The sequence below is a fragment of the Clinocottus analis genome, unplaced genomic scaffold, assembly GCF_023055335.1.
Source record: "Clinocottus analis isolate CAN_PGR_092001 unplaced genomic scaffold, fCliAna1.0.p SCAF_10, whole genome shotgun sequence".
In the NCBI taxonomy this organism is placed as follows: domain Eukaryota; kingdom Metazoa; phylum Chordata; class Actinopteri; order Perciformes; family Cottidae; genus Clinocottus; species Clinocottus analis.
This window is the reverse complement of record NW_027175821.1, coordinates 20421781-20449748: the sequence shown is the minus strand read 5'-3', so window position 1 is coordinate 20449748 and position 27968 is coordinate 20421781. Positions and strand designations below refer to the sequence as shown.

The following is a 27968-nucleotide window of genomic DNA, read 5'->3' as shown; positions in this document are numbered from 1 at the left end:
TGTGTCTTGTACCAACAATGAGCTGCCGGCTTCACACATTAGAAAAGTACAAAATACAAGGACATAAAACCAAGTCATTAATAAATATATGGAGAAATGCCTGTACTGTCGGGTAAACGTTTAGTTACGCCGTTAACAGGTTAAACTTGCACATGCGCGACTCGCCGATTCTTGGCATTTTGCCAAATGTCAATCTCCAGAAGTCTGTCAGGTTTTTTTCTGCTGTTCCGTCTCTTGAAACAGTACTCACATGAACATGGGGCATAAACTGAGAGCGGCCGTATCAAATCTACAACCCAGTTGATATTTGTAAAGGAAAGCTGCTGCTTTCCTCTACAAATTCCTCGGTCTGTGTCGTCGCCCCCCCCTCCCCCCCTCCCCCTCCCCGAAGCTGTAAACCTAGGGGAAACACTGGACACCATGTGTGGATCATCAATGTCTCAATCAAATAGCACAGAAAGACAATGGTTACGTGAGAAGGGGAAATAATAAAGATTTGAGTGGGAATGTGAATAAAGACAGACTGCAGAAGAGTCAGGTGTGTAACCAGAGTGAGTTGGTCAGCATTAAGACGTGTGCAACAGAAAGAGCCTGTTGCCCAGCCCCAACAAAGGAACAGAATAGCATGGCAGCAAAGTTAGTAGTCAAATTCCCCAAGGACGTCTTTGCTTTTGCAAGACAGACCAATTGTATCAAATAATTTTTTTTTGGGATTTTCTGTTCTTTTAAGGTGCCTCCTGAAACTTGTAATGCTGTTTGGCTGCATCATTCCAACAGGAATTATAAGCTTTGTTTGCTTAGATTTCCAAATCGGTGTTATATTCTTAAAAAAAAAGAAGGAAAAAATAAGAATGGGGGCACCGGGGTGTGGGTAAGGGAATAAAACAATATCTAAGAGTTCTAAATACAACCCTAAATGAATATATGAGCAATTGGTGTCTGTAAAAAAACGTCGCTTGGCTGTTTGCTACTAACCTTTCATGTTAGGCTTGGGTTTGTCAGTTTGCTTGCCTGTGGGGGTTTGTGCCTGCTGGCCAGGGCCCCCGGAGGTGGCCCCCTGCTGGGCTGCTTTCTGTTTCAGCATGGTCCAGTCAAATGTGTAGTCATACTGGTGGTTCAGAGTCCTAAAATACAAAGAAAGATCAACAATCAGCTATAAAGACAGCACCATGAGAAAAAAGGAACGAAGCAAGAAAACAATGGCAGGGGGAACAAAGGAAGAGATTGTAAGACCAGGTGAGACAGGAAAAAGAAGAGGGATGGAAGACAAAGAATAGCAGGAAGGAACGATCCTGTCTGGTGATGACATAGAAATTCATCTGGACTTTTGCTTTGTCTGTGTATTTATACAAAACGTATATAACTGAGTGACAAAAAAGACGACTTAATTTATAGGGATGGTATCCCCAGGATCTCAGGAAGACTGCTTCAGTCCTTTACTCACTTTCATAACTAAACGATTGATTTTGAATATTATTTTTTAAAGAGAATACATTCTGAAAACTATTTTATTTGTATTCCTAAATATAACTTTGGGCAGGGGATGAGAGACTACAAACCGAGCAGATTAATAGCTCTTCGCAACATTTTTATGCTTGTTGAGAAGTGCTATTAATTAAGTATTGGCTGCGGTTTGCCTCTTTCCCACGTTGACATTAAGACACGCCCCGGCAAAAAAGAGTTGGTTGTGTAATACGTGGATGTTCAGTAACCTGAAAAGGATGCGGAACAGTTGGCGCAGGTACATGTAGTCTGGAGCTTCTTCAAAGCGTAAACCACGGCAGTAGTTCAGATACATAGCGAACTCTGCTGGAAAACCCTGGAAACAAAATTCATACAATTCAGTTGTGCGAATGGGTCATAAGATGGGGAAATGCACACTACTGAACCTTCTCTTACCTTACAGAGGACCTCGACAGGGGTGGACATCTTTTTCTCTGAGATCTTCTCATATTTCTGCTTCTTTGTGGCAGCCTGACAAACACACAAATACACTACTAGCAATATACTATCACTCAAATGGCTTTTTAGAACTTCTGGCAGACACTCACTTTTGCTCAATAAATGCAGTCAGAGTTATATCTGCAGCATAATAATCATGTCAGCACCACAGCTCACTGCAACTGCAGTAGCTTAGTAAAGCAAATGCAATATTTTCGGTATCCACACATTGTGGTATAAGTGCCAACTGTTTCAGACCTGAGCATGTCAAGCGGAACAAGTTGTACAAGGCTTTTAAAATGTCGTGCTCAAAAGAATCACGAGCAGTAAAACATACTCTGTAAAACATACGTACAAAATTGTAAGATGTGTATCCAAGCGTCAATATATTAAAATAAACTTTAAAAGACAAAAAGAAAACCGTTTGAGAATAGAGTTGAATAAAAACTGCAACAGTTAGTTATTGTCTTACCTTTAATCCTTGCCAAGGCAAACTGGTTCTGTTGAAGTACATCAGCACGTAACCTAGCGACTCCATGTCATCACGGCGACTGCAAACAACAAAATTAGTTGCCGTGTAAATAAGCAGGTCATCACTGCATCTCCGACATCATATTATCTATTCAGAAATGTCATATATATCTATATATGTCTATATCTATGTATATAAATATCTATATCTATATATAGATGTCTATGTATATATAGATATCTATCTATCTATCTATCTATATATATATATATATATCTATATCTATATATCTATATCTATATATATCTATATATATATATATATATATAAATAAAACTGCATTTTCTTTTTGGGCTTTCACTTTGAAGGCGATTAATGTAGGCGCTTGCTCCCGCTTCCGTAGCCTCATCCGACGATTTGCCAAGTTGAGTCTGACGCGAAAGCACGCATTGTTCTATAGTTTCTGTTTTCAACGAGTTCCGCGGGAGCGAGTCGCTCCACAAAGCTTCCGTGTCTCTGGATTGAACATTAATCGCGCACGCGTAAAGCCACCACTGACACGTGTCAGCTGTCCTTCACATCGCCACCTCATTCAACCAGACGTCAGTGCACTTGTTCAAGATAACACAGACTGGACTTTTCTCACTGAGGAAGTGAATCAACTGCTGGTCTTTAACATCTTTAAGGTAAGCAACAGACTGAACATGGACAAAAAGAAGGAGTGGCTTGTCCCTTACTACTGAACAGTACCTGTTCAGAAAAAATAAATAAAAAAGATTTACCTTAAAGATGTATTAAAAAAATAAATAAAAAAGATTTACCTTAAAGATGTATGTGAAAGACCAGCAATTGATTCACTTTATACAAAAGCAATAAGTGCTTTTCATGTTTTTCAGTTTAGTTTTTTTTTTTCCTAAGTGGGAAAAGTCTGCACTGAAGTCTGGTTGAATGAGGTGGAGATGTGAAGGACAGCTGACAGGTATCAGTGGCGGCTTTACGCACAATTAATGTTCAACCCGGGGACGCTGAGCCTGTCTGTCGACTGAGCGCCTGTGAAGCTTTGTGAGGCGACTTACAGCAGCTGAAAACAAACTACAGAACCACACATGCTTTCGCGTCAGGCTCAAGTCGGTAAATCTTCTGGTGAGGCTACGGAAGCGAGCACCCACATTAATTGCCTTTAAAGTAAGTGTGTGTGTGTGTGTGTGTATATATATATATATATATATATATATATATATATATATATATATATATATATATATATATATATATATATATGTATTTAAAAGTCAGATAAGTGCAATATTAAGTAAGAAGCTTAAAAGCGTTAAAACATTAGATGCCTGTGAAAGTCAACTTAAGTCTTCCTTTGGTAGCTCTGCTCAACTGAGAAACCAGTCCTCATCTTTTGAAATGCCAAAATCAAAAATTATAATTAGCAAGAAACATTCATCTTAAAAACATGGGAAAAGTGAAAATGTATTTCTTTGACAAACAATTAGACGTGTGCACAGACCTCTGTTCAATGCCCAGGTGTGCATTGATGGAGGCATAACGTGCTGTGCCAGTCAGGTTCTTGTCTTCTCTGTAGGGGATGTGCTGTCGTGTTCGGTTGTCTCGGTACTTCTTCGCCAAACCAAAGTCAATAAGGAACAACTGACGGAAAGGGAGAGAACACATGGTGGTTATCCGTCAATGACACACCAGAGCAATGATAATCCAAAGGTTAATCAGAAAAAGATATTTATTTATTTTTTTAAACACAGAACATTAGCCTAATCCTCTTGTAAATCAGGAATGTCGAAAGCCTTATCGTATTGATTCTGGAGCCCCTTGGGACAACATGAACATGCACGATGGGTGGGGGGGTTACATCAACAACAACATCCCTAAGAAATAAATAATAATAATAATAATAATAATAACCTAACTCATAGCTTAAATGTGATAATAGTTTCATGGCAGAGTAAAACTTCCAGACTTGTTTAAAAGTTAGTACCGCCTCTCGTACAGTAAGATAGTGACAGTGTATTGCTGTGTTCTTATAAACATCAAAATAACTTTTTTCAAAGAGGTACATACAGAAATTAAAGTGAATTATCAATAAACAACATGTGTTTTACATGTTTTGTTTATTGGCTGAAAACGGCATCTACAAAAGATGGTTATTAACATGATTTCTAAATAAGAGATTCAGGAGGTGGACTACCCTTAGTTTTGTTTAACGACCTGACAATTACCCCACTTAATTAAAATCTAATTTTGAGAGGTTGTTCTATGAGGGACAAACAGCTGTACAGTCAGATTCATCAAAATGACAGATGTCATTTGTAATTTTAATGGCTTGTATGTCAAAGCACAGTAAACATCCAGGGTATGCACAAGTTGAACACTTTCATAAAGAAGCAGACCCCAACAAAAATTATTACAAAAAATCCATCCAACTCACATCTATGTGTATGGCAACTGCTAATATAGAGTTCACCATTGCATTAAAATGACTCCTTCTGCTTATGTCACTTTATCCATCTATGTACATCCTCAAGAGTTAAGACAGGCCTTGTCCTCAGCCACTGCTGGTCAGTGTTTGTAAAAGTAGTCATTGTGAAATAAATGTGTTACTGGTGTAAAGGTACAGTGACCACACTTCTGCAATTGTATTTCATAATCTACATTCCAGGTTTCATGTGGTTCAGATTGCTCCCATAAAAAGAAACAAATAAAAACACAGTAGTTATTGGCCAATAAAAGGTCTCTAAGATCTCAACAACTGATGCATTTAGAGATGGTTTTCATCATCCTCAACCTGACTTCAAAACATTGCATTTCATTAATATCCGTCATACAGGTGTCCTAATAATGTTAATAGTATATGCTATGTTTGTGAATATAAGCAGAGGAGATGGTCATGGTCAACCAGGGCCTCTCTTGCCATTAGGTTAAGGAACATAATGATGGCACATCTTTAAGACAACTCATTTTCAACCCTTACAGACACTTTCAATGGGAAAACAACCAGAAGTGAAAAGAAAGTTTAAAAAAAAAAATCCACTTTCTCCCAAATCTACACATTGTTATAGGGAAACCTTTTAAGGAAAATATTTTCAAACAGTGACACTACCACAACATGGAAACTAAGAGTTTTATTACCGCTTTGCATAATATCTGGGCATTTCTGGTTTATGTTGTGACCAAATGTGACCATACCAGACCATCTGGAATAGCAGCTTATACATATTGTGTCTTGAAATTCTAGTGAATTCAGACTACAGGCCTGCATAGAACACTTTCCAGAGGTTTTAAGTGCACCTCCTTCAGAGCACACCACTATACTGTCCAGTCAATTATCGAATAACTTATTAGGCTAGTTGCTTCAGGAAAATGTTTACCTATCCACATTTAAATGTACAGTGGTTTCAAATACTGAATGGAGTAAAGCTTTCTAGGGTCTTCTATTAAATTAGGCTTGCTCAAGTGGATCTACAGTGCTGCCAATAAGTACTTGCATTTGTCACAATTTTTACCAATTGGTGGCGTAAAAATTAAATTAATAAATTGTCAGATTAAAATATTGAATAAACGTCTTATTCTATAAAACACAAACCCCTATTTGGACAGCAGAAGCAGTCAATATGAGAGGCCAGTTCCTGGTAAAGCATGTGATATTTACATCGGCCTCATAGTCTGGAAAGAAAATGACTCAAATCAAAAAACATGATGCTTATTGCCAACCAACTGCTTGCTGAAAGCCATTTGGGACCAGTGCCACACGAGTCACGTGCCCTTTGACACCCATGAAAACAGTCCCTTCAAATCTTGCCGTAATCGGTCACCTCAAATCCTGTAAATGTGAGTATTTATACATGAAGCAGCTGAACAGGCCCGGCAATGAATAAAACCACAATGGCAAGCAGCAGTCACATCCCCTTGTTAAAAAAAACATTTTTGATGACACAACTCCCTCGTAGTTTAAATTCCCTTTGTATCTTAGCGAATACTATCATACTACATAGTCTCAAATTAAGGGCAAATATTTTGAAAAGACTTGTTTTAGTGTTGTTCTTCACAAGCTTTTCATTACACAATATTGGTGAATTTTCTGTTAAATATGCAGCTCAGCTGGAATCTTATAAAAAAGTAAAAAAAAATAAAAATGCATTGGATATAAAATGATTATACTGTATATCAAGTCATTTATTTTTTATGGGATGCATACTGATTTTGTATTTATCTATACAATTTAATTAAAAATTAGTTCTGGGAGCCGAATTCCTAAGTATTAGTTAGATATTCTGCTTTTTAATAATATATGGATCTAGTAAATCAATTCCAATACGCTCTTGGTTCTGAGATCTGGTTTGATGTGAACTTTCCGGACAAACATTACATTAAAGAGACAAAACAGATATTTAATGGAAGCAAGAAGCCATTTGAGCCACAATTAGAGGGACTGGCAGCCCATATTACAACAAAGTGAGACAATAGCTACTTCCGGCAATGCTGGTGGAAAGTATGCTTCCCTCTCCCATTGTAATGTGTGTAACAGCACACTGGGTGGAGGAGTACATACATTAGGTATTATGAGTGCAAGATGGGTGCTGGTGGTCTGATTCACTTTAAACCAGTGTAGTAGTTAGGTATGATTGCAAAGCGACAACTGCTGTTGTGAGGCAGCTGGTGTTGTGGTAAAGGTCACACCTGGTTTAATCCTGAGAAAGATGGGTCCTGAGAAGAGCTAACAGCCAAGCTTCTTTTCCTCTTCCCCACTGACGAGTCTAAACACTAGGGCAGACAGTAGAGGGGCAGGGGTCAAAATCACACAGCCTCTATCCACCTTCAGTCACATTAGCATGAGTATAACAGGCACTTCTGGTTGCACTCACATGGTTTTCTCCCATTGATACAACTAACAGTGTCCTGTATAGCTAGGATAAGCCCATCCCTGGCTGGACCTACACTGGCAAAATATCCACTTTAATTCCTTGTGGTACAGATATGATCATACTGGCCATCATTCTAGAAGAAACCACATGACTATGAATTTCTTCTGTCAAGACAACGTGGTAAGATCGATCCTGTACAACAAGCCAAAAGTGTCTCTTGAAACGCAGAGCTGTTGAAACTTCAATATCATGTCCAGTGACAATGACAGCCAGTGCAGATAGGCAACACCATTTCTCAAAAAAGACCTGGGGGAGTGAGGGGATGTCGGCAGCAGATGGTAAAGACAAGCCCATGGTTGTCCTTCCTCCGCCAGAAAAAACAAACAGTTCAGATAAAATGTCTGGTAACAAGGAAAGCTTTAAAAGGCCACTGGTGCGATATTATCTTAATCAAGTTGTTTACAGACCACCACTTACAGAGGCAGAGTTCCTGCTTTATGTTTACATGAAAACATAAAGTTTACATGAAAAACTTCAATAACTTGCAGCTAAACAAACAAGGGATTAAATCTGAGAAAAATGGCTGTGATCACCTGCATCACATGAATGCGTCTTTAGACTTACCAACTCAAACTGTCTCTCATCTGTCACTATGATGGCCCAAAGCTCCATGCATACAAAGGCTGTGATATAGCGCTGGTTTATTGTAGAGCTCGTTAATATGAAACAAATAAATCAACAATGTACTACAATTATGTGTGTAGTTACACAGGCTAAATCATAAGCTATGAAATAATGACTTCCAATAAGCAGCAGTCTCTGCTAAGCAACAAAGTATAAAAAGACACGTTTGTGCTCTGTACCTTTCTGGTCAAACCAAAACATGCACATTTCAGCACCGCTCTCGGGCATGATCCCAGAACAATGTCTACCAAGTCAGTGTTATACTTTATGTGTACTGTTAACCATCAAAGTTGTGACGACCCCCCCCCCCCGCCCCCCAAAAAAAGCTGCAGAGGCTGAAACATAACAGTGCGCTCGCTACAAATCAAGAGCTCCAACTGCAACACATGAGAAAGTGCTTAGTGAATATAAAACATTAAACTTTTAGGGTGATGCAACACTTGGAACACACTTTTGCCCAAAACACATCCATATCAGCATGTGCACACATCAGGATTTTTTTTTTTTTTAGAATACATTGTGTTGACGCACACATTGGCACTTAAACTAATTTGAAAAAAAAACAAACATTTCATGACCAACTACAAAAGTATTGGATAATGTTAATCCAACAATATTCTTTATCCTGACAAATTCATGGAAACAATGGTCAAGGAGGACTAAAGAAATGATTTAAGTCTACCAATCTATAAGCTGTATTGCTAAGCCAACGAAACCATGAGCCGAGTGTAAAGCTCCCCCTATATTTAGTACTGAGAGAATGTTCTCACAGGCAAATAATTTTGCAACAAAAAGAGACACTCCATTTGGCTTCAATTTCCTCAAGATGCATAGACAGAGTCGACTCCAACCATAACACCACTCCTCAAAATTGTCATGCGATTGCCGCCTTAAATTATGTTTATTCCTTTTCCTTCACAAGAAATTGCAATTAATGACCAATACTAAAGTCATGTCATTACAGCAGAACACTTTTAACCAGTACATGTCCAAGTCTTTTCCATGCATTTGAGGTTAATCAAGACCTTACATAGTCTGAAAATGTGTTGTAAACTATACATGTAAGATAAGAATAAAAAGGTTGTAGTCCGACGTTAGCCCATGCAGAACAAGTGACCCCCAGCAAACAGCCAGCTCATGGTCAACTCCCCCGCATGTGCGTTCTGTGCTTGAGTGTTAAAAGACAAAGCATTACAACTTCAGTTGACACTTCCAATAGTACACAGTAAACTAGGCTTTGGTATGGACTAATACTTCTATGTCACAACAGCTGTCCATCTCTGGAGCATTTAAAACAATATAAAAGTAATTTAATTGATTCTGCTACACAACTATAATTGCTGCATGCACACCCAAAAGCAATGTGAATTTTTGCAAAGCTTTACTTGCTCGACTGTGGTTTATTTTAGTAATTTGCGGCAGAAAGGTGGCGTGGCTTATCTCTATAAAAACACTTATCATTGTAGCCATACACCATGGAAATAACCTCCATTTCTGATTTATAATTGTAGTAATGTTGCTTTCACAACACAGCAGCACACACATTTTTGCAGAGTTTAAATATTTAAACTTGCGCGATTAACCGTGATGGAAGGCCCAATGCTCTTGATTCTATGACCATGTTTACGTTTTTAAAATATTTATATCTTTGTGATAATACATTGCAGAAATATGGTTTGTTGTCTGGGTGAAAGAGGAGACTTCCTGCTTGCTCGCTGCCTTCAACTTGCAACATTTTACCTCATTCAGACCATAAAAAAGGTATCAGTGTGTCAAATGACGCAGAGACAAAAAGTGCTTGTCGAACGAAATCCTTCTCTGTGATTTGTTGAATCACGTGTCTGTCTACATTTAGTGAAATAAACGAACCAATGAACACGCAAGAAACTCACAAAGAACACGTCTGAGCTTTGAAAATAAGCTAGTGTTTTAACAAGAAGAGAGAGAACATGGCAAGAACGCATTTACTACAGAGGAAGCTGTGGCGGCGATTTTGGCGACAAGGACGACGGGAGCGTGAGATCCTGAATGCTGCGACGTAGAGGAATATGCAGACAGAAGGGATCCATTTGAAGATGCGTAAGTGTATTTAGCTAATTAACTTTGTGTTGCAGTAGAATAGTTACGCTAGCAGAGTGAGCACATTTAGCTGGTCCCTTCGGTGCTGGTCCCCGCTGCTCGAGCAGGAATGCGTGTAAAGTGTTTACAGTTAGCTCATGTTCATAGTCTCTGCTGGACCCATCCTATCTGTTGGTTTTGCAATCGTAACTTTCTTTCAGTGAACTTAGTAGTGACCAGTAGTTATTTATTTTACAGACAGGATTCACATCTGCAGCTTTGGACAGCATGCAGCTTTGCTACAGCCACCAGCACCTAAACTTCCGTGGAAGACTGATGAAGACCTGGACACTGCTCACCAGGTACACAGCTCAGCTGCACATGTACACTCATTGAAATGTTCAAACTGTGTGAACTTAGTACCGACTAAATTCACCACAGTCATCCCAACCAGCCCGGGTCTGTTTTCTATTTCTGAACATGTATATTGTGTCAATATATATTTTTTTAATGCATAATACATATTTTATTTGAAAACAACAAAATGTTGTAATGGTAATTTTTTTTATTTGCACACACCCCATGAAGCTTTATCTGCAGTATGAAGTCATTTCTCAGTCCCATGTCTATCATTTTGGTGAAAGGTTTGAAAGACCACATTTCTACAAAAGAAATAGAAAATTTAGTTTCACATTTATTTACATGTATCTACCATTTTATTCATATATTTCACTGCTTTTGTGAAACAAACTATTGGTAAACCAATTTCCACCACCAAAACCTCAAAACCACCTGAGTAAAGTTGTGTTTTCATAAGACATATTAAGAATTAAAAAATATATATATCAATTTCATATTTCAGCTTTAGAGTCATATATCCTCTAAACTTTTGCCTTATGACAATGGTGCCTCATTATATAGATAGCTGAGATTGTTCTGCAAATTGCAACGGTTTTGGTGTGAACACAGCATAAGTTCCGTACCCCTTTTTGGAATGGAATAAACATCCAAACAATTCCATCTTATTTGAGTTACTCCATATTAGTCATAACCCTAACTTTCAACAAATTAACATTTGTTTGCAAACAAACATGGCTAGACTGCAGTGCATGAGACTGGCTGCAGCAGGGCTGTCATAAGCAGACAGATCAGTGGAAGTTGGGCTGTAGTTGATTTTGTTGTAGATTATTAAACTTTGTGTGGATGGCAAACCTTTGGAAGACAATTTAAAAACATGTTTTAAAACTTCTTAGATTTATCTATATTAGTGTGTGCAGGTTTAAAGGATCCCTTACACAAAAACATGTATCACTTTCAACACAATTGTCTTTAATTTTGCCTTTATACAAAATGTTTTTTGGAGAACTGTCAATCTTTTAAAGGCTGCAAGACCATTTGTGTCTGAATATTTTATGATACAATATACAGTTATAGCATTTAAACGGTTCAAACATTTGACAAGAGGGGTGACCTCTTTAGCATGCAGCAGTCAAACCGTTTTCCTGAACCTTTCAATATTAGATTAAAACATCAGTTAAAAAGATATTGTTTCAGACAATTTCCTGTATTATGATACTGTCATTATCATGGGTAAAATGTTATAATTAGACAAGATATCCTGTGACATATCGTCCAATGATGAAGATGTGCATTATCTTATTGCCTGTGTCAACTGTGTAGCCGACATCTTTACATCTTGAACCATTACATAATGGAGCCATTTCCATTTTAGTTGCCTGGTCTTTGTTAATATACTGTGATCAATGAATTAAAGACATGTTTCTGTCAAAACGTTCTGCCTATCACATACAGGCAGAACAGTGAATGACACTTAAAGATGCAAAATAATTGACGGTGAAGAACATACATCGGAATTAGACTTAAGAAAACAATTTAAAATGGTATACATCTGATGGACAGAGGAGCACATATGTAGTGTGATACACAGTATGTATATAATGATGTATGGGAATTGAGACGAAAAAGATCATCTGGTGCCATTGGTATCCTTAAATAAATCAACACATTAAACTTTGTGAACTTAGAAATTGTTCAAGAAAGTAAATAAATTGATAGGTCACACAGCTCATGCTCATGACTCAAATGTTATGATCAGTTCATTAAACAGTCATCAGCGGTGACATTGATAACTAGTTTGTGCCAGCAAAATCGTGGTGAAAATGAAAATTTAGGAGCAGAACTAGAAGTTCACTGGAAAGAAAAACAGCAGCCAGATGACAGTAGCAAACAAATATAATGAGAGCCTTAAAAAAAAGTAAAGCATCAGCAGAAATTGATAGTGAAACCTAATGTGATGAACTGCGTTAGTGAAACTTTAAGAATAGTCTGTTTAAATCTGTCTCTGAAACATATAGTCAAATCAAAGACTTTTAGTGTCTAAAGTAATGCCATTCACTGAATCGTTGCCTGTTACAAAACATCTTGAAATGTAACTTCACTCAGAAATGAATACATTCATTTTCTGTATTAAGCCAAAGTACTCCATCAATTTTGGGGTAAAATCCTTCACTTTTGGCCTGCCTAAGCAAATAGAACCGTATAACAAAACTGCTTAATTCATTTATTGACAATGAAACAAGTTATGAAATATATTCATGGTGTTATTAGCTTACGTGTTCAGTGCAGTTTGCCTTCAATGTTTAAGGCTTGTAAAAGAACAATGCAAGTAGCTAATAAGCTAACAGCTTAAAGACAAGGACACCATAAAGCATTATTATTACAAATTAAACAAAACCTTCAATATAAGTTAAAAAGCTTGCCTTAACATATGCCTAGCTTACCTTGGACCAAAGTCCTCAGCATAGGGCTCTGGAGATCTTGGTGATGAGCTGGTGAATCACCAACATGGGGGTCTTCCACATAAATGCTTCCTCCATTTTTAATAACCTCAATTATGTACAAAGTATTGGTGTTTGTAACGCCAAATAAAATAGCAACCAATAGTTGATCTTGTCCACAGAGGTTGATCATTTTATTAAATTGCCTACTTATTATATTATTATGAATAATAATAATAATAATGAAGGTATTTTATGTTTATTCAACTGATATTCATCTAATTTATGTAAATGTAATACTAATTATTTTCTTCATTTGCCTTCTCTTAATCTGATTGTCCATCATTATAAAAATGAATGACTAAAAAAGAAGAAAGTATGGAAACGCTAAATTACATTTTAAAAAGCCCATTATGTTCGTGTCACATTGAAACTTAGTGACAAACTTTGATGCCAATTTAAAAAAACGTACGCGAGAGGCAAAAGGTAAATGAGCATTATGTCTTACTTTTATTTAACTAAAATGTAGTGAAAACTTGATCACACGAACTCCTCCACCCCCCTCATATATGAACAACAGATTTATACGCAATTACACTAGTTATGTCTCCTCTTTTTTGGATTATATGTTATATAAGACTATAACTTGATGTTTGGTGCGCTGAGAACAGGTAGTGTTGCCGTCAGTCAAAAGACTAATAAAAGTACAACATTTGATACCATTTGCAGGCTTACAAAAACATGCAGTGGACGAGGTTTCAAGGTTCTACCAAAAACAGCAGAACAGTCATAGCCATTAAAAGCTACTTTTAGAGGCAGTATTATAGTATATGAAGAAATCCCCATGACTGAAGCTAAATTTGTAGATTGGGGAAGGGACCAGGACTGTGAAATTAACATGTCTACTTTGCCATATAGCAGTCTCCCAACAGCTCTATTGAGAGCTTCAATAATCCATACTTACTATATGTATAGGACTGAGACGGGTCTTACCTTGTTACAGTGACGGCCGATGCCCATTAGAAAGTTGTCTGGTTTGATATCTCTGTGGATGAAGTTCTTTGTGTGTACATACTCAATTCTGCTGATCATCTAAAGATTAAAAAAGAAAACCACGGTTAAATATTTCAATGTTATGATCATCCTTCATACAACAGTGTAGTAGGTTACCATTTAAACGAATATGGGCAATTTAAAGTCACCAATACCTAAAACTGAACTGAACACCCACAGGAAACCAAAGGTGGAGGGGTGTCACAATACCAAAAATTCAGTCGTCTTTGCCAATACCAGTAAAATAACACGATTCTTGATACCAATTTTGATACCACGACAAAAAAAAGATACCATGTACTTGAACTTGAAACATGAACTTCTTTATTAATATATTTGAAATTAATCAATGCTACAACGTTAGCCGAATAGTTACGATGCTAATCATTAGGTCTTTGTCTCTCTTTACCAGTTGCCACTGGTACAACCAGTGTAGGATGCGAGGAAGTTCTCCCCTCCCAAATAGAGTTAGTTACTTCCATAAAAGGACCGAATCGACTCTATTTGGGAGGGGTGAACTTCCATGCAGGGGCTACGCCGTAGCCGTTACGGTGTCAGAATGCGGAACGATCGCTGCAGCCGCAGTTGCCATTTTTGTTTTCTGAATGTAAACATCGACACTGAAGCGTCTACTGTCCCCATCAGTTCCAGAAGAGGCGCAGCGCCGATGACAACAGCTGGCATCGGCGCTCACGGTACTTTAAAAAAAAGGGCATTGTCTGCGTTTTAATATTTTAGTATCGAAAGGTACCGTAGGTATTGGTTCTCGTGACATCCCTGGTGGGGACCAAGCTTACCCCTTCATTACAACGCTAGCAGATTGGGATCAGGACCTTCTTGCCGAGAGGTCTCCACCACATTACTGCTTGTATTTAATTAACCATGTTCCTCAGGCATGTTCATTGCTTAACAACATTGCAGAGAGGAGGATGTGTGCAAGTGTTAGATACCTGGTCTGCCAGCATGAGGACCGTCTTCATGGTAAAACGGCGAGAACAGAAGTTGAAGAGGTCTTCCAGACTGGGTCCAAGCAGGTCCATGACTAGGACATTGTAGTCTTTCTCTTGGCCATACCACCTGGAAACATAATAGTCATATCATGAGGGTGGGTCTGTTTCCCAGCATATCATCAGAAACCAATTTCTCAGGGTGAATACACTTCTCTGCTTTCTCATGAAAAGTTTGTAATGATATTTCAGTAAGTTATGGTCACTAAATTCCTTAATATGTGAAAGTACTCAGTACGTTTGATTCATTAGGGAGCTAATTCACACACAAGTATAAATAAGAAAAATGCTTTATCATGCAGTCATTTCATATATAATATTTTTTGAGTCAGACCGATTTCTGACCCTTGTTAACCTACCATGAACCTTTAACAGGATTAGTGCCCATGCATGCACAGATGCTGTGGTGCCTAACAAGCTGCCCAGCTACACAAACAGGTTAAATCTCTCATTTACCGTCAACTGCAAAAACTCATTGTGTTTTTATGCCACTAACCACTATACATTAGGCAGTAGTTCTCAAATGGGGTTACGTAAATGTACAGGAGATTTAAAAAAAAAAATCTATTTAAAATTAGCATCTATACAAAAATCCTTTAAAAATAGTTTAATAAATATTTATTAAACCATAAGTGTAAGTTCATAAACTGGGTTTTTAGGATAATTAAATAACTTCCTTAATATAAACTCAGAGTCTCCCCCTTAAAGATGGTTTGACCCAACCTGGAACACGCTACCTGTTATTACCCGTGTGGTTAGAACTGGCGCCTTAAAACTCAAACAACAAGGCCGTGGGTGAAAACACGGGACAAGTGCCAAAGAAAGCCAAACTAGAGCCGGCAAAATGCCGTCAGTTTTCAGACCACCAAGTTTTAATCCTGCAGCAGCGTTTGCACAGACACAGTGGCCTCAATGACGGGCAGCGCGAGAGTACTCAGCTCGCATTGAAGAAGAAAACCCCGACGTGAAGTGGACTCACTGTATCACATACAGGGAAGCACCGGCCTACAAGAAAATGAGCCCTGTGTTACATGACGCGTTGAACGACAGCGTCAAAGTGATCGACTTCATAGTTAAGACCACGTAGTGCACTCCTGTTTCACCGCCTCTGTGAAAACATGGGCGCTGAACACACACACTCCCCCTCTCCCTCTCTCTGGAGAATACTTAACTGATGGAATTACCATCTGAAGTACACACCTTTCTGATCGACCACATCTCTCCCCAAACTGAACAAACTGAATGCGTCTCTGCAGGGCAAGGAGATCAGCATTTTAAACATGTATGACTAGGTGTGTGGCTTCCTGAAGAAAGCAGAGCTGTGGAGAAAGTCTTCTGCAGAGTGAGATTTCACCTGCTTTCCTCAGATGGAGGATTTTCTCTCTAGTGAGGATCTGAGCCTGGAGAAGAGCGTGATCACAGCAGTGACCTCCCTGCCACCAAGACTGACAAAGATCCTCAGTGAAGCACAAGTTTCTCACTAACATGTAGATGTGAAAGCATTCAGTTCAATGCAACATTATTGGCGACAGTTTAATACATTCAACACTGATGGCACAGCGCTATGTAGTAAATGAGTGCCGTTAGTTCGGGGGTATTTGGCTGAAAAAAATATTTGACAGAGGGTACATCACTGGAAAAAAGCTTGAGAACCACTGCATTAAGGGTTGGGATTCAGCAGAGGTCCCACACTACGATATGATCACAACACTTAAGTCCCGATACAATATTATCACGAGACTGTGATACATTGAGCATTGTTATATATTGCGATTTATTACCTTTTTTCAACGGCAAATTGTCCCCAAAGGAAAACTGTCAACATATTTAATCTAATAAAATAAAGTTTTTAGTCTGTTCATCTCACTTCAATCATTTTTATTACAAAAAAATGGGACAAACTGACCAACACTTTGATAAATGTTGCACCTGACAAACTGAACTGTTTCTATTACAGTCTAACATCACATGATTTTTCAGTGATTATTGGCATTACGCGACAAATTCAATAATGAAGTTAAAACTAGTGTATTGCACACTTTTATTTATTTATTTACACTGTGGAGCAACAGCAAGTTAACATACATACATAAATAGTTTATACATCTATACATCTGCTTTCTTTTTTCTCTAAACAGGTACCCTTCAGTAGTAATTGTTCCTGTGATGGACAAGCCACTCCTTTTGTCCATGCTCAGTTTGTTGCTTACCTGTAAGATGTATGTTAAAGACCAACAATTGATTAACTTTATACAAAAGCAATAAGTGCTTTTCATGTTTTCCAGTTCAGTTCTTCTTTCTCTGTGAGAAAAGTCTAATGTGTGTTGTCTTGAACAAGTGCACTGAACATCTTGTCATGTGAGGAAAGTTCTCCTCTTTAAGAGAAGAGTAAAGATCCAAATACTGACTTAAAGTGCTCTGATACACTAGTATCAGACCGCAGGGTCATGAGTTTAGCGCATGCGCAATTCATTTTCAATCTGGACACGGAGACACCTGTGATGCTAGCGGCAGCACCGCTGCTCATTGAGAACAGAAACTACATAACACTACATGCTTTCACGTCAGGCTCATGTCAGCAAGTCGTCAACACTGCCTGTCGAGGTATGTATGTATACACACACACACACACATATACACACACACACACACACATATATATACACACATACATACACACCTGTGTAACAGTATTTTTTATCCAATCACATTTAACTTTTTATTATCTATGTATGATTAAAATACATGGCACATGCCTTCTTGTGTCTTAATCTAATGCAAATAATGCAAATTTCCGCCAGGGGGCAGAAATAGAGTGACGCATTGAGATGCTCTGTCCATCACCTAAAGCAGCGTGAATTTGACGCACGACCAGATTCCATGTTAACTCAATGCGAAGACGCGTTGCCCGGCGAAAAAGCCCCCGGCGTGATAAACGCGCTTGAGGTGGCGCAAACATCCCCTTTGACGCAGGGCGAAATGAGCATTTGCCGCGGCGCAAATTTGCTCAAGTTCAAATGTTCCGACTCTGGCAAAAAAAAAAAAAAAAAGAAAATCGCACGAGTCAATCAGCGTTGAGAAGCTCTGCCCGCCACCGTTGCGGATTCAAACTGCTGCCGGACCCCCGGAAGGAGCGCTCATAGCGGCCGTTATTCAGACGCTGTTCTAGGACTAGGACACCATGGAGTTTGATGTAGGACTGCAACAACGAATCGATAAAATCGATTAACTAAAAAAGTTGGCAACGAATTTCATTATCAATTTGTTGTGTCGCGCGATTATTACGCCGCTCAATAAGTCGCGGAGATGTTTGAGTATTGAACAAAACAGTTGAGCGAAGCGCCGCACAGCAGACAGGAGGTCCAGGAGCTTCTGGTGCAGCCCGTTGTATCTCGTGTGTCGCTGCATAGTCGCGTTGCGTGTACGATAACTTAACAGGTAGGCTAACTGTTGTCATTAGCTCGCTAGCTTGTCGTTCATTCCTCGTGTTTGAGCTGTTGGGTTAGATAACGGCTGTGTCTACTACCGTGCACTTGCGCACTTCGAGCACTGACTTTCAGTGTTTAGTGCGCCACACTGACAAAACCAGCAGAATTCAGTGCACCGAAAGTACCCGGATGGCGCACTGCAAACGGTCAAAAAAATGTAGTGTAAAGCGATGGACACTAGTCGCACTGAACGGGCGCCATCTTGGCTGCGTAGCGGAAGAGGAGGAGTCATTTTGCCAGCTTTTTATTAATTTGTTTATATCCTCCTGCCGCGATTGTGGAGGTGTCGCAGTTTCCACATGGGTTGGAGAAGGGGAACACAAGGGACAAAAATAGGGTAAGAAGTGCGTTCATTTTGTCAGTTTTAGTTTCGCGGGTATTGCGAGCAGATATGCCGACGTCACTTCCGGCTTAATTTCGCGGGTGCCGCGAACAGATTTGCGGCCATCACCTCCGCCAATTGGTTGACGTAAGTATTCCATTTGATACAGCGCTAATCAGCGACACAGTGCACTACATATGTTAGTGCACTTTGTTATACTGCACTTTGTTATAGTGCACTGTATTGCAGTGCACTTCGTAAAGTGTTCGGTAGTAGACACGGCCAACGTCTTCGTTTTAAAATATCGCAAAGGCTTCAAGAGAAGCAACGCGTAAATATCTCCTCTGAGGTGCAGAACGCAGACCTGCGTTCAACAGTCTGATATAATGAGGCTTCATGCAGAGGAAGTGCTGCTGGGATTTGTAGTTACATATTTTATTAACGACCTTTGTTTAGGTAAAGTGCTGTGTCTGTGCATGTGTCTGAGTGTGCATGTCTGTGAGTGTAGAGCAGGGCTATTCAACTTCAGTAGCAAGTGGGCCAAATAAGAAAATCACGGGGGGTGTGAGGGCCGCACAGAATATTGATCAAATAATGGCTAAAAATGAAAAACAGTAATGTATATTTCCACAGGTAAACAGTCACACACGCATCTCTTTTCTTCCACTTTATATAATTAGTTACAGACTGTCATTCCATTACAAAACACAGGAAGGCTATCAAGCTTTGATACAGAAGTGCAAAAGTTACATAAAAAACAAACAAAAAATTAGACATTGTTTTTCCTGACATGTCCATATCCACAAATGTAAAAAACTATTTGAAAATAGTATTCAGATATTAGATTAACAAAAAATGAGCCTGTTCAAAAACAATTCGAAGCAGAAATTAGGTAGTTACAGCTCCATATTCCAAAATGCATAATAAACTGAACATCTTGAAACATATCCATCACAATAATAGTAAATAAGCCTTCAACAACATTTCCAAGCAGAAATAAGGTGCGTTGCAGGTTTATATCCATAAACACAAACAGCCAGATGATTCTGGTAAAACAGCATTCACCAGATTAACAAAAAGTAGAGACGACGAGAAATACGCGCCGCCGCGAACAGCTGTGTGTCGGGCGGGCGTGACTTAAGACCGTAATGAGTGACAGTCACGCTCAATGCGTGAGACTTGAGAGCCCCGATACCTCCGTCTCTCTGCTCCTCTCTGCCGGCGGTCCCCGAGTTGCGGACACAGTCCCGCGACTGTCTGTTTGGGGTAAACAGGATGTCTATGCAGCGAATAGGTTTACAGATGCGCACCTTAGCGGCATCTATCGTCGGGGGGGGGGGGGGGGGGGTTTGAAAAAGGAACGAACGCGCCCCGTGCGATATTGGTTGTGTGGCGTGTGAAAACATGAAAAAGCGTGTGTCACACGGCGAAAGCGTGAGAGTTGGTGGCTCTGATGAATACGTTTCAGTACATTCACTTTGGAATTTGCGGTTTTCACAGTTAACTTTACGGCGCTTCGGCTTTGAGAGAGACATTTTGCTGCTTAATGGTAGCGTCAGCTCGCGCAGGCATTTCAGTGGGCAGCCAGAGCAGAGTGCAAGTGAGGAGTGGGTTACGGCAACCAACACGGGTGCGTAACATATAGATTTTACCATACAGGTTTGGTTGAGGCAACAGTGAAACTCAATGGCTCTGGGTTCGATGTCTCAATGTATAAAAGAGGCGTGTCCGTTTCCGTTAGTTTTATTTTTTCTCACCAAGCTATACTGATTTGCCGGCAGTCTTGCGGGCCACAGCTCAATTCAAACGGGCCGTATCCGGCCCAAGGGCCGCCAGTTGAATAGGCCTGATGTAGAGAATAAGTTAATCCTGTTAAGTTTTCTGATTTGTATTTCTTTTTTATAAATTCTTTATTGTTATGATTGTTTGCACTGTGAATTTGCACTGTGAGTTCTGTTTTTTTATAATAAAAGGTTGCAAATGAATGCTTTAAAATGATTTATTTTTTATCCGATTAATCAAAAAAATAATCAACCGATTAATTGATTATTAAAATAATCGTTAGTTGCAGCCCTAGTTTGATGTTCTGACGTTTGTGGAATTTACACTTGTATAAAGCAAAACTAGTGGTTATTTCTATGGTCCATGGCAGTAATGTAACACAACAGAGTTGGTGAAATTCACCAAGCTGTGTGCGGCTACGGATGGTGTTATGACCCAAATAGGGAGGGGGGGGGGCGTTTGATGTTCCCACGTTTGTGACCACAACAAGTATAAAGCAGAACTAGTGGTTATTTCTTCCGTACTCAATAGCAGAAAACATTGCTCTTTTCATTGAGAGAAGTGACGGTCGGTGTGAACACAGCATTACTCTTTTCATTTCTGACTTTACATAATTAAATAGGATGGAATAGTTGACTAAGCAATACAAGACAATCTGTAACAGATGGGGTTGTCACGATACCAAAATTATGACTTCGATACAATACCTGCCACTAATATCACGATACCGATACTTACGATACCAGTGTTTCCCCTACCATTATAATAGGGGGGCGGGGCCCCCCTGAAATAACCCCCCGCCTCCCTGTAATTTTCTCCATATCGCCAGATCACAATAAGTCATTTAAGGTTCTCTTCCCTATAGAACAGCTCTACACCTTGTTCTGTTATTAAACAAACTAAAGCCGTATTTTATTGACGGGATCTACACCACAGCTTGTCAGTTCTGTCTCTACATGGTCGCGCGTAAACACTTCTCTTCTGCGCTGCTCTCTGTATCGCGCACGGCGTTGTTCCATCCCGATGCGCAGAGAAAAGTGAGCGCACACAGGTGAGCGCCGAGCACCCAGCAGCGGGCAGAGAGCGGAGAAAAATATGTTGCGTGAAAAGCAGACACTATATCTGCGTTTTAAACACTCCCAGGTAGAAGATTTTAAGAGTAGTCCTCCTGCAAGGCACACCAGAGCAGCTCTCTGAACCCGGAGCAGCTCTCCTGCTCCAAGTGAAACGAGCCAAAGTGCTTGTGTCTTGTACCAACAATGAACTGCTGGCTTGACACATTACAAAGTACACGGACTAAGTAATTAATAAGTACATGATGAATGCCTTTACTTTCAGGTAAATGTTCACGGTTAACAAATTACGCTCGCATGCGCGACTCTGTGATTTTTGGCGTTTTGCCAAAAGCCAATCTCCGCAAAGTCTCCGTAAAGTCGTCTTTTCTGCTGTTCCGTCTCTCAAAACCGGAAAAAGATCTCATCTCAACATGAAGAGTGAACTGAGAGCAGCGTATCAAGTCTACAACCGCGTTTTAAAGATATGTGTAAACAGCTCACTGAGCCACTAATACTGATACAACCTGATGCTCACACATCTGCAGTGTCATTCTGTTTTGTTCTGCAATTTGCTTTTAGTTTTCCAAAATGACCTATTTAGTAGTAAGTACATATTATTTATTTTTTGCACAGATAGAACTTTATTTTTATTGTTTTAAGTGATTGCAATTTTGTTTTCTTTTTTTTTGGTCTGGCGGGGCAATTTGGTTAAATTGAAAGTTATTGTTCTTTATTCGGTTTATTATTTTTAAAAAACGCACAGATGCAGTCACAAAATGATGTTATTTACAGAAAAAGTAATGCTTTTTGGTGTTTGTGTCAATGTTGGTGTCATCGAGCCCCCCCCCCCCCCCCCCCCCGAAGCTGTAAACCTCGGGAAAACACTGGATACCATAAATACAATACAATTCTGGTGTATTTATCTATAATAGTAATAAATAAAACATCTGTATGGTTACCTTTTTGACCAGCTTGTTTCTGCCCAGCTTTTTGAACACTTGACAAATGGCATTAATATTAGTATTAGATACAGCAAGATAATAATGAAAACTACATGTTGCTATCATAGCATTGATTATACACGGCTATGTAAGTCTATTGTCTGGATGACGAGATAGTTATTTCCATAAGTATGAGCAATTGTAGATAATACTCCATACTACTACTACTAATTTTACAGATGTGTGTTTGAGGTGAAAAAAAAACTAAAGCTATCATATGGGTACATTAGAGATTAACACATAATTAAAGGGTAATTTCTCCCCTTTATTGAAAAATGTACTTATTAATTAATAAATTGAACTAATTACCTTAAGATTCACCCTCAGGCTTCACCAGCATGTTACCCTTTTGCATCAATTGCGTTTCATTTGGTACATTTTTGTGTGCATTCTGACCTCATGATCATAAATGCTTGTAGTCAAACAAGGCTAATGCTACTCGTGGCTGTATATGGGTGAGCTTGGGGTTTTTCATGTTTGCAATTACATTTGCTTACCTGTTGTTCGGTAAACTCTTTAAAAAGTTCGGGCTGTCTGCTTGAAAGATGCTTGGCCATGTTTGATGTGTTACCTCCCTTTCTGTGTTGCTTTAAAAACACGTTTTACAGATGGGTCTATCGGTGTCAGTGGGCTTTCCCTCACAGTCTGCACTGTATCCAGCTTACACGCATGGCGTCTTTTTTTTCTACAAGCAGAGGACCGTCGGCAAGAGCTCCTGAGCTCAGGCCATGTCTCCCCCGGTCACTGGCTGTGAGCGCTGCTGCTCTGCTCCATGTGAGCCGGAGCCTTAAGCCCCGCCCCCCTGAGCTCTGTCTCCAAGCACTCTCTGCATGCAGCATGAGAGAGAGAGAGAGAGAGAGAGATAGAGAGAGAGAGGAGCAGTTTTAAGGAAGCGCTATTTTGAGAAAGTAAGATACTTAAAATAGGCAAAATCGTATCGTTTTTAGCGTACGGGTAGTGCGGTACTTTTTTAGTAACGGTATACTGTGCAACATTAGCAACAGACCGTTTTAAAAAAAAAATCAATTAAGGTCTTACATTAACTATTATTATATTCTTACCGTCATGTACCGTCAAAAAGGTCAAAGCCACCAGAGAGCCAGATGTAAACGGCAAGTACGTTAGTTCTGATTATCTAGCAAGGTCTTGTGTAGTCAGAAACATGCATACATGTGCTTGTACTGGCATGTACAGTACACCACTTATACTGAACTGGCTTGTGCCAAATCTTTATTTTTACCCTATCTAACCCTAAATTACAAAAGGACATTGTTTCAGTTAGTGTGAAAAAGCAGGGCGAGAATGATGAAAACTGAAACTATGATAGGCGATGACTACCGAAAAAGGTAAGACAGGTTTTTAGCAAGAGTGGAGGATGGGAAGCAGGATAGGCAGGTTGGACAGGCTCAAACAAGACTTTGATGCAACATTAAGTCAGCATTACCAGTGCAAAGATTAAATGAAGTTCCTGCTACAGTAAAAGTGGAAAAGCTTTCCATCAAAAGCTACATGATCTGTCATTATTAAAAACTCCAATTCATGATACTGATGCTATTACAACCCGTTATTAGATTTGACATTGTGGTGCATACCCAAAAAAATTGCTAGCATTAAGACTCTATATTGGCCAAAAATTGAACCCCAAAAAAGCACTGTTGGCATCAACCCGTGTGTGTGTGTGTATATATATATATATATATATATATATATATATATATATATATATATATATATATATATATATATATATATATATATATGACAGGGATTACTTTACAAAGCAATTCTAGTTTGCTCACTTAAACTTTCTCAAGTTCCATGGCAGCCATAAGTTAACTGCTTCAAAAGCTTTTATTAATTTAGGAAGAACATGCATATTGCGTTTAGTACAGTTCTAATATCCGCTATGGATCATTGATATAACTGATAACGTGATAATAAAAATGTTCATCTTTGATTCCATCAAACTAAATTCAACAGTTTGACAATTAAAATAGAGACAATTCACACAGTCCCGCAGATTGAGTTAGGAAAGCAAGACAAGCATATATGCCATTTTGACCACGGTCTTCATTTCAACCGTACAGCCATCATTTATACTTACTGTTGGGTATGCTGTGAGTACGCCAAGACTGCAAAGCCCAAAATGTCCACATTTGAAACTGATTTTGCACAAGATATAACAGATAAAGCCATATTCCCTCATCAACACAAGAGCAATGGAAACTAACAAGATCCATTTTACTATTTAAATGTATGCACCAATATTAATGATACATGTCCAATGGATTTCGATTAGAAAGCTTTATTAATTCTCAGTGGGGAAACCTGCTCTATCGTTTTATTGAAAACATGCTTCTCCTGTCATTGTTACACAAAACCGTAATCGAATGCCATGATCAGTTTCTGTTTAACTTTGAGGCAAAAAACATTAAAACCATGGAGTAATAAAGAACTGAGTGAACTGAATTAGGCACACAGTCTTGATGCATCTCACACTAAACATTAGTATACCAAACAACCTTGCTGCCGTGCTCAATTACATAAATAACAATTTACTATCTTTGTTTTAGACTGGACACCAGAATTCTTAATATATGTGAGATGTTAATATACTATTGATGTTGTTGTTAGCACGGAAACCTTAATTTGCTCATTGTACTTCCACTTTGTGCATACAGTGGCCCGATTTACTCTCATCCTCAACATAGTCACACACAAACTTATCCTTCAAGCCAATATACAAACGGATATCTTAGGTCCCAATGGTGTCAGCAAATGATCTGCAGTAACGAGTCAAATCCACATGCCCATTAATAATAGAAACATAAAAGGTAAAACAGCCACGTGAATAACATGACATAATGTATACTCTATAGTTTTAGTCTACAGTGTGGAACTATAGGGCACCGCTTGTGTCTCTAAAACGTTACCACATGCTCCGTTCAACTGACTGTCCACCCCAATTTTAACAGCTAATTCAACACAACATATCGAGTGACCCATTACACGGAGCGACGGGGGCACTTTTAGGGTTGAAATACGCGGTGAAAAACACACTTCAACCGTGAGTCTTTGGTTGTTGTTTTCGCTTCTGTGCTCCGCCGCCATTTTCTAACAGAGTTAGGGAAGACATGTTGGGAGCTAACAACAAAAGAGGAGCGGCCATTTCCAACCACATAGTTGGTTTCCCTCAACCCAACCGCTGTAATTCACAATAAAAATGGGCACAGGTGGGGTTTCAACATAACTGATACAAGGCAACGTGTGCAACGTAAATCCGACGCGGTGTTTCAGCGATCGTAAAAAATATACAATTCTTAGAATAGACCAAGTAACTTTGTGCAGATTAGCAGGCCTAATGGCAATCGGGTTGCTGCCTCACTAACGTTATCGTTAGTTTCTTTTTCACTGTTGATTTTACTCAATAGTGCAGTTAAACGAAGGGATTTTTTTTTAAGTGTAACTTTATTGTCCGTAACGAAAGTTACTCAGATGTAACGTAATAACTACTCTCCTTACCTGATGTGTGGAATCCCGACACCACCTTGTAGGATTTTGTACAGCTTGCTTTCGTATAACAGCTGTGGGTGTCTGGCTTTCTGTGATTCCAATTTTACAGCTACCTCCTGAAGATGACACAAAATACAACCTTCATATCTCCAACTGTGTTGTCAGTCACTACATTAGTTACAAACATACAAATATCTTGACATACGCTGTAAAATGAATAAAGCCAATTAATGTATGGTGACGCATTTTATCTAGCGCTAAATACATTTTAACGTTTGGTAACTTTAAGTTACGGGCTAACTTAAAAAGATATGCATCAAGTTGACTTATACATTCGACTCAGTCACGGTTGTGCCGAGAAGGAAAATTTCCCATCGAACTTCTAACAATGTAGGTTAAATCATCTAATGTCAGACGTTGAAGCAGTAAATTACCTCTCCATTTGTGATGTTGATGGCCAGATATATGTCACCGAAAGATCCTGATCCAATTTTTCTGACAAGCTTGTATTTTCCACCGACTATGAATTCGGCCTTGGAGCCACTGCTGCTCGCCATAATATCCACCAAATGACAATCTCCACCTGATTCACTTTAGAAAACTCTGTGGCAGTCTAGTCGATTGTCAGCAGAACATACAGAGTCCTGTATGTCCAGTTGTCGTTGATGAGGGCAAGTATGGACTAGCTGTAAACGGTACTCCGATGATTTTGTTCGCCTATTAACGTGACAAGCAAGTTAAAAAGTGGATTTCTCCCGATTGTGTTCGCTTTATTCATATGCTACCGGATGCAATGGATCTTCGTTCGAATAAAACCTCAAAGAAACACGGAATGCCGTGTCACTATCGAAGTATATACATCCAAAACTAAATCCGAAAAAGCTTACGGCCTTCAACAACCACCCAGCTAGCTCGTAGTAGCAGCTAGTGAAAACGAACGTTGGCTAGCGTTAGCATCAAGCTAACGCTGTCGCAAGGACCGCCGCGGGGAAATGTCCGGACCTCCTCCGTGCTGAGTAGCAAAAAACAGCCCTTCTAATTACGCGTCCGATGGTAATGTTGCTTTTTCAATCGTGTTAGTCCTTTAAGGGCGTTTTCAGCAAACTTCAAGGGTCGCAACCGTCTGTAGAAAGCGCAACCCACTCACTCCGCCATCTTGTCTTCTCTACCCTTTCTCTCAGCTGGTTTCCGTTGGAGGCGCTTAGCTAAGGTTAGGTATCTCATGACCCCTTTAGGTGCAATCGGAAATAATATATCAAGAATCATGACATGGGCCTGTATACGGCTGTATATGAGTATATCAAAGTGATATATTGTTGTGACAAATAAAGGGGAAACTATTATCTATGATGCCCCTTACTGTTCGCAGCCAAAAACTAAAAAGTTTAAAAGAGATGTTTTATGTAACCATTTTATTGTTGTCTGTATTTCGTCTTTAATTTTGTGTGTGTACTTTTGTGCCCTGCTTTTGTGTGTGCATCATGCTGTATTGTCAAATGTAAACAAAGCGACCATGAAAACAGCTGGATACCCTCAAATATGTGAACACATCCATGTTGTACATCAAGTTCGACCCCACAGCCATTGAATGCAGTGAATGCACCCAACGGTGCTATTTAAGACTGAGTTAGGCGTCATTGTGCCTCTGCAGTACATTTCCAACTTTTTCCAGCCACATTGTGCTGAGTTTTTTTAAAACTTGTATAGTTTTCTCCTTTATTTTAACACAATTACAACATATGCAATTTTATTCTTGTCATTGTATGTATCTGATATAAAAATATTGTGTTATCCTCGTATTCATAAGTGTCTTCAATCAGATAAGAATTTCTTTCATATCGCCTGAGATGCAGAACCGGCTCGCTGGTCCCTAATTAAAGATATCGGTAATTGTTTCAACAATTTGTA

At 39.2% G+C, this 27968-nt stretch overlaps 1 protein-coding gene across 6 annotated transcripts in view; it reads right to left on the bottom strand.

The window, feature by feature from the left end:
• Window positions 1-27248, bottom strand: part of csnk1a1 (casein kinase 1, alpha 1) — a 33569-nt gene extending 6321 nt beyond the window's left edge. For 2 of the 6 annotated variants that reach the window (XM_068594716.1, XM_068594698.1), the window contains exons 1-10: window positions 26495-27248; window positions 26070-26176; window positions 14843-14969; window positions 13833-13931; window positions 7115-7198; window positions 3933-4072; window positions 2414-2492; window positions 1900-1974; window positions 1713-1819; window positions 976-1124 (exon numbers count right to left, since the gene is read on the bottom strand). In XM_068594716.1, coding sequence (XP_068450817.1) covers window positions 976-1124; window positions 1713-1819; window positions 1900-1974; window positions 2414-2492; window positions 3933-4072; window positions 7115-7198; window positions 13833-13931; window positions 14843-14969; window positions 26070-26176; window positions 26495-26617 — 1090 coding nt within the window. In that variant the 5' untranslated portion in view covers window positions 26618-27248. Of the gene's footprint in view, window positions 1-970; window positions 1125-1712; window positions 1820-1899; window positions 1975-2413; window positions 2493-3932; window positions 4073-7114; window positions 7199-13832; window positions 13932-14842; window positions 14970-26069; window positions 26177-26494 lie in introns of those variants that run through there. The other 4 variants (XM_068594744.1, XM_068594708.1, XM_068594726.1 and 1 more) reach the window with 3 other exon arrangements.
• Window positions 27249-27968: the final 720 nt, after the last annotated feature.